The sequence below is a fragment of the Ostrea edulis genome, chromosome 6, assembly GCF_947568905.1.
Source record: "Ostrea edulis chromosome 6, xbOstEdul1.1, whole genome shotgun sequence".
In the NCBI taxonomy this organism is placed as follows: domain Eukaryota; kingdom Metazoa; phylum Mollusca; class Bivalvia; order Ostreida; family Ostreidae; genus Ostrea; species Ostrea edulis.
This window is the reverse complement of record NC_079169.1, coordinates 75,743,651-75,751,481: the sequence shown is the minus strand read 5'-3', so window position 1 is coordinate 75,751,481 and position 7,831 is coordinate 75,743,651. Positions and strand designations below refer to the sequence as shown.

The following is a 7,831-nucleotide window of genomic DNA, read 5'->3' as shown; positions in this document are numbered from 1 at the left end:
CCATACTTTACTGAATGTATATAGAAACACCATTTGAAAATCTTCTCAACAATCACAAGGGTTCAATTTGTAAAATTAAGCAAACATGCTCAGAATGTATAGATTTTACTGGTACTATTTTGTGTGTGTATGCATGTTCATTAGCTTTACATCCCTGCAAGAATTTTTTCACTCATATTGAGGTGCCACCAGCTGTAGGTGCTCTTTAATGATGTGCTAATGACTGCCACAACACAAGGCCTCCATTTTTACAGTCCTGTCCAAAAGACTCACAACTCTCATTTTCTGAATGCTGAGTGTTCAGTGAAGGAGGAAACACCACCGGAAGGGACATGACTGTGCATGTCTGGTCTACCACACAGCAACCTATGCTTACAGAATGGTTAAACTCTAGTAACCAGACATGTGCACTGAAGGTCCGGAATCAAGCTAGGCATGCACAATGAAGTTTCGGAAGTTAACTAGACAACTACTATGGTTGATGTTCGAACTAGCCCTTACTGATGTTGTTCAGAACTTGATCATAAGGATGCACACACTGGTTTCATACAGTGTATCTTTGCTGTTGAATGGCAAATGCAACAATAAGTTGTGTGTTTAAACACAAATCAGGGATTTGGGACTATGTTTTTGTGACATAAATATGACCAAACACAGTACATTAGGTTATCTAAGATTTCATTTATGAAAATAAAACAATCAACATTCTTAAAACATACATGGCTATTGCAACTATGATTTTGGTTCAAGCATATGAATGGAAAAATCTGGAAAATTATCAGTAAGGAAACTACCACGCTACACGTAAAACAATTTATCACTTGAATGATACATGCACAAAAAAAAGGATCATTTATGTCCGATGAAATCTTTATAACTTGTTAAGTGGAAACTGACTGATGTTGGCAATTGCACAGAATTCTATTTTAATCCTGTGTACAGGCTCTATTTCTTGTGTCTATGGGTTTGTTTTTTTTTTTTTTAAAGAGATGCAATATAAAGCAACTGATATGCATAGGAAATGTATGCCAAAATTTTTTTCTCATGTATCTAGAATAATTCACCAACAAATGCCAATCATAAATTTCCAAGGTCATGGTTAATGATAAATTTCTATCCTTGTCCCAGTAATCGTAATTTATCTTTTCCTTTTCCTGAGAAGGCAGCTTGAATGGCAGCAAAGACAACATTGGGAGGTTGTTTTGCATCCACTGCAGTGTGGATGCCTTTCTTACTGTAGTAATCAACGAGAGGGCTGGTCTGCTTGTGGTAGGACTCTAAACGTTTCTTTAGTGCCTCCGAATTGTCATCTGACCGTCTGATAAGAGGTTCTCCTGTAATCTATTCAAACAATTGCTATCTGTGATAATACTGTATATCTAATATCTGATCAATCACAAGGGCTGTCTATAAGATAAGAGCAGAAGTAGTGAAAATGAAATTTATAGTGACTAAATCTGCAAACAGTTTAATCACAGAGTCCAAGTAGAAAAGCCCCAAACAGAAGAATTGATTCTGAACCAGTGATTTCTGAGAATTGAACCAGCCCTGAATCATACTTATATGGTACATATTCTATGAACATATCTAACACGTTTTATTTGTAAAATTTTAAAAAATGGGAAAAAAATATTTTAAGATAATGTTTGCATATAGATACTATATGTAGGATGTCTAAATATTGAATGCGGCATAATTAAAAGACTTACATCATCTGTCATGGGCACTTTGGGGGGATTAAACTCCACATGATATGACCGTCCGCTAGCTGAATGGATGAGACGTCCAGTGATGCGTCGAACCAGTAAAGAATCATCAATTCTGAATTCCACACAGGCATTCAACTCTGATTTCCTCTTCTCCAGCAGTTTGTCAAGCTGAAATCATGTTGTTTCTATGTGAAATCTAATACAAAGCATACAAATGACATCCCCAGAATTGCACAGGACACTCTGAAGGGCATATGATATAGTACCCACAAAATACGCAAAAAATCCAAAACAGAATTTTGAAAACGGACTCCCCGTTTAATATTTCCCCCCTGAGAATAAGTATTATTACATTCTATATAAATTCACTGTATTTACCTACCAAGATGTGATAAATTACTTACTGTCAGAATGACGGATACACGTTATACAGTATAAAATGGAGATAGATGTATGTATCATACTGTAAGGAAACAATTATCATATAGATTACTGGTAAGTATTTAATAAAGCAACTATTTGTTTGAAAAGACAAAATTAGGTGGAAAATGGCTGTTCTTATTACTTTGTGAAAAAAAATTATGAAAATCTCCTGGATACATGCATCACCCTAATTTCAAGCATTCTGTAGTGGAGACTTGAGTCCAGAAATAGATCCAGAACCGTAACAAATGTGTGACACAGTGTCAAGCTGAATCCAGGACTGTAACAAATGTGTGACACAGTATCAAGCTGAATCCAGGACCGTAACAAATGTGTGACACAGTGTCAAGCTGAATGCAGGACCGTAACAAATGTGTGACACAGTATCAAGCTGAATGCAGGACCGTAACAAATGTGTGACACAGTATCAAGCTGAATCCAGGACCGTAACAAATGTGTGACACAGTATCAAGCTGAATCCAGGACCGTAACAAATGTGTGACACAGTGTCAAGCTGAATGCAGGACCGTAACAAATGTGTGACACAGTGTCAAGCTGAATGCAGGACCGTAACAAATGTGTGACACAGTGTCAAGCTGAATGCAGGACCGTAACAAATGTGTGACACAGTGTCAAGCTGAATGCAGGACCGTAACAAATGTGTGACACAGTATCAAGCTGAATGCAGGACCGTAACAAATGTGTGACACAGTGTCAAGCTGAATGCAGGACCGTAACAAATGTGTGACACAGTATCAAGCTGAATCCAGGACCGTAACAAATGTGTGACACAGTGTCAAGCTGAATGCAGGACCGTAACAAATGTGTGACACAGTATCAAGCTGAATGCAGGACCATAACAAATGTGTGACACAGTATGAAGCTGAATCTAGTAGGACCGTAACAAATGTGTGACACAGTGTCAAGCTGAATCCAGGACTGTAACAAATGTGTGACACAGTATCAAGCTGAATCCAGGACTGTAACAAATGTGTGACACAGTGTCAAGCTGAATCCAGGACTGTAACAAATGTGTGACACAGTATCAAGCTGAATCCAGGACCATAACAAATGTGTGACACAGTATCAAGCTGAATGCAGGACCGTAACAAATGTGTGACACAGTATCAAGCTGAAAGCAGCTTAATTTATATAAACTTCCATCTACTTTAAGTCAGTAAATTACAACTTTTCTGGCTCAGTGGTTCTTGAGAAGAAAATTTTTAAATATGATCCCACCCTATTTTTGTCTTTTCTTGATTATCTCCCCTCTAAAGAAAGCATCTAACCCTTTATTTGAATAAACTTGAATCTCTTTTTCCCAAGGATCAGTGCTCGAGCTGGGCTTCGCCATTTTCGCCAATGGCGAATTTTTTTCAAAAATGGCGAAAAAAAATTGAAAGTGGCGAAAATCCCTTTTTGCAATAAATTGTATTTTTAATCCTTTGTCAGTGACACATTATCGCCTGTTTGTTTATGCAGTCAAAATCTGTTTATTCAGTCAACGCGTGCGACCGGGAATCTCGCGTCGTTCCAGTGCACACAGAGCTGGTCACAGCCTCAGGTAATTTATGGCTGCAAAAAAGTCGGTGATTATGTAATAAAGTACATCGGACAGCTGTTTACCCTGCTGTGGTCAATTGTTTAACATTTAAAGTCTTATTCATTACCGTGTTATCATTTCCACATTAATGTCAATTCTTAACCAGAGAACCGACTGGTAATTAAATTGGCCGTATTATTGTGTATAATGTATATCTAAATACATCAATTGTTTGTTTTTGCGGCCAAACTCGTTGATTACAAGATTTTGATTTTGATGTGTTTGATTTTAGTTCGAATATTTCATAAACAATGCGGTCGGTCACCATTGATATGGACATGGCAATTTTAATAAATAATTTCCTTTGAAGTTCGGTGCGCAACAGTATAAAAATGCTAATCTCATAAGACTATGCACCCCATTCTATTTTGACACTAAACTTGTAGCTTCTGACCCTAGTCAGTCTAAAATTTAAAAAATATCTATGTTTGGCTTTACAGTCAACCCCACCTCCTCAAACATCTGATTCTGTCCAAATTGCAAAATCTTCCATACAAAAACGGAAATTTAATAGGGAGTGGTTGAGATACGACTCTAAATTGGGCTTGATGTTTTGTGACATCTGTATTTCGGCCAATGTACACAATGTTTTCACTGAGGGGTATAGCATCATGAAGTTTATATTTATATGATTTATTATCTGAATTTTGATTTCCATAATAGAATTTATCAAACAAATCAACTTCTTATTATTTCAGAAAGAAATGTTTAGGTATGGTAGCTGGATATGATTAAGTAATGTAACTGATTCAAAATGCTAAAATAAGTGTAATGAATAAAATAATATATAATATGATGGAAATAATTGTAAAGCATGTGATTATTTGTGCCGCGCCACTCCCCGAAAAAGTGGCGAAAGGGAATTCTGGTCCAGTGGGAGCACTGCCAAGGATGATTTGTATTAAGTATTCACTTCAAAAAGGATGTTGCACTTCATTTGAAGAAACTTAAATCCTCTTTACCCAAGCATGCTTTCTTGTGGGAAGTTTGATTGAAACTAGCTCTCTGGTTCTGAAGGCTGAAAATTTACAGACAGAAAGCCACAGGACAAAAGGTGATCAGGCATGCTCACCTGACCTATAAGCTCAGATGAGCTAAAAACTTGGGATTTGCTCCCATTATTTTCAATTTTAAATCACTTTAAATGCCCATGTGTTCATATAATTGCTTTATAATTTTTTTAAAAATATGATAAATATGTTAATCTTACTCCTTCTGCTTGTTTGATTGTACGAGGGAATCCATCCAGCAGAAACCCATTGGCACATGCCGGTTTATCCAGATTCTTGTCAATCATTTCAATCACAAGGTCATCACTCACTAATTGACCTTTGTCCATCACTCCCTTTACCCTCTTTCCTAGGTCAGACCCTGAAGCTATTACTGCTCTCAGCATGTCTCCTGTGGTTTTGGATAAAGATAATTCCATCAATGTGATATTGCATCACGCCTGACTAGATCAATGAGTCGAAGATACAAAAGTAATTCAATGTTACAACTAATGTAAATTTACCATAATCTATGAAGTTGCCTTAATATTTCATGACAGTAAAGGATCCAAGTTTACCTGTTGAAAGATGACATACTTTGTATTCATCTACCAACTTTGGTGCCTAGAAACAAAAGGCATATGTATTATTTTCTGTACAAAATGAAACTGCTCTATACATCCATACTTTGACTTTATTCATTTTAACATACAATGTCATGTGATATATTCTTGTGGGCAAGTCTTAATACTTTTCTAGCCCATCTAATGCTCTTGTGTGTGGGAATGGAATTCTCATGCTTATTTCTCAAATTTTCATTTTTAAAAGATAGAGACTATCTCCATTTCTTCAAAATTGTCGTGTCTCATATGAGCTAAACTGAAAACTAAGAAGCCATAAACGAGTAATCAGCTATAATATACATGGATATTATAGCTAATATTGTCCATTATCAAAAATTTACCAAAGTATATTTAATGATTCATGCATATTCAATACTTTGCCTCTTTTCTTCAAAGCAACAACACACATTGCTATTTTTCGCAATGCTGGATATTGCACATAGTGCATTATATTCTCTAAGCCAAATATTGTATGATTGGACTGTTTTGTTTCTTCTAAACTGGTGGATCATAGATTTTAAATGATTTCATTAACAAATAACAGGTTAGAAAGATAATGTGAAAGTTAAACAATTTAAATGCAATATGAGCTATCTGTTTAAAACATCAATAAACAAGACGTGTTTGTGAAACACAAATGCCCCTGATAATGGCCAATTCCAAAGAATGGCCAAGATCACAAGGACAAATATCTTGGTACCAATAGAAAGATCTTGTCACAAGAAATGTTCATGTGAAATATGAAAGCTCTAATATTTAGGATTAAGAAGTTATGACCAATGTCAAATTCTTTGAAAGTAGGTCAAACTCCAAGGTCAAGGGTCAAATATTTTGGTACCCAAGGAAAGGTCTTGTCACAAGAAATACTCATGTGAAATATCAAAGCTCTAGCACTTACTGTTCAAAACTTATTAGCAAGGTTAAAGTTTCAGACAGAATGACATAATTACAGAATGACAAAAACAATATGCCCTTCGATCTTGGGGGCATAAATACCTAAAATTTTAAATGATTAGACACTGATCTAAAAAGTAAAAATGAACTGATTTAAAAATGTTTAATATTAGAGTAATTAACGGGATTTGGGCTGAATTTATCTGCAAAATTATTTGGGTAAATTCATGTTATAGTATAGCTTGCCAAGTTTATGAAACGAGCACCTGTGTTTGATACACCTTGAGGTAGCAATGCCCAACCAAATCTTTAAAATTTAGATAAAAAATTCAAATTTAATCTTAATTAGAAAAAAATTCCGTATTTTTATTCTGGAATGCTTTGTGTATGTCACATTGAACTTAAAACAATACTCAGTATTTAGATTGGAAGCCAATTTTATTTTTTAGCAATTTTCTGAAAAATCTCCATTGGTAGTACAGAGTTATCTTTCTTTAAATGGTTTTTGTAAAAAATGCACTTCTGTTAATCAACAAACATGGGAAAATTATGTATTTTTATTCATAAATGCTGTGTATATTTAATACTCTGGTGTCACCGCCAGAGAACGGTGTCCCGGTTGATTTTGCTGACATGCACTGCTACATGAATTAATATGTACATGTACCCCAAAATCAGCATGAAGTAATCTTCCAGCTTCCCTACACCAGATCCGTAATCTACATTTTAACTCAATTATGTCTCTGTCCAAGATACAGTAAATTACTAATCAAGTAATGATCTACGATAGTCTCAAGTTCTAAGAAGAAATTGAGTAATTAAATCGGCATGGTTAGTGAAGATTCATTTAGTCGTCATATAACGAAAGTACTCGAGGAAATTCGAAATATGCAGCATGTAATCTATGTCATAATGTATTGTCGTCTTTATATATCTGTGATAACTAATTCAAGCGTACAATAAAATATCATGGTTTTCTTTATATCTTACCTGTGTGCCTTTTCCTGAGCCAGGTGGCCCTAATAACACGACATTGACTTTACGTGGAGCAGGAGGCATTTTTTGTGACGAGTCTCCTCATGAACGGAAGCTCAACACAGCTCATGCGCTGTTAAACAGGATAGTTGGTAAAATGGGTAGTAAAAACCGGGCCGGGCCGGGTCAGATCACCTTCGTAATCCGAATTTTTTAGTTTTCTTCGTTGATTTGTCATTGTTTCTTTTGAAACTTACGGAATATATTCTCAATGATATATTTAGTCTTCGCCACAAATTTTAGCACATAATATTACCTATAGGTAAGGAATTCAATGATTTTATGAAATCTGGTCGGTAAAATGGGTAGCGAGACCAAAACACACATTATTGCATATTTTCTGTATAATATGCATCTGCTGCTGAAAACCTAGCATTTTTTCAATTCACATAGAGTTGAATTTGATACTTAATGCATTATTTGACCATTTAAATGCCTTTTATCTTAATTATCGGCGATTTTTTCAAACCCGGGCCAAAAGGAAACCGGATGCGGTCGACCCGGGCCGGCGTTATTTATTCCGATTTAATTGCTAATGCTTTGATTAATTAACCA

The 7,831-nt window shown here is 35.6% G+C and overlaps 1 protein-coding gene across 2 annotated transcripts; it reads right to left on the bottom strand.

Moving 5' to 3' along the window:
• Positions 1–661: 661 nt before the first annotated feature.
• Positions 662–7,381, bottom strand: LOC125645680 (adenylate kinase 2, mitochondrial-like). 2 transcript variants are annotated; one of them, XM_048871442.2, is made up of 5 exons: positions 7,232–7,381; positions 5,303–5,348; positions 4,946–5,136; positions 1,710–1,877; positions 662–1,341 (listed from the first exon to the last, which is right to left on the bottom strand). In XM_048871442.2, the coding sequence occupies exons 1-5, from the start codon at positions 7,298–7,300 to the stop codon at positions 1,114–1,116; spliced, it is 702 nt and encodes a 233-aa protein (XP_048727399.1). In that variant the 5' UTR covers positions 7,301–7,381; the 3' UTR covers positions 662–1,113. The 2 variants fall into 2 exon arrangements, with proteins under 2 accessions (XP_048727399.1, XP_048727400.1); XM_048871443.2 differs by lacking the exon at positions 7,232–7,381 and having other exon boundaries at positions 5,249–5,350.
• Positions 7,382–7,831: the final 450 nt, after the last annotated feature.

Bases quoted from the DNA above. Each gene is read 5' to 3' on its own strand.
- LOC125645680 (XM_048871442.2), bottom strand. From the start codon at position 7,300: ATGCCTCCTGCTCCACGTAAAGTCAATGTCGTGTTATTAGGGCCACCT. The intron at 5,137-5,302 runs GTAAACTTGGAT...CCAAAACCACAG, and splicing joins AGTATGTCATCTTTCAACAG to GAGACATGCTGAGAGCAGTA. The intron at 1,342-1,709 runs GTAAGTCTTTTA...TTGTTTGAATAG, and splicing joins AAGTGCCCATGACAGATGAT to ATTACAGGAGAACCTCTTAT.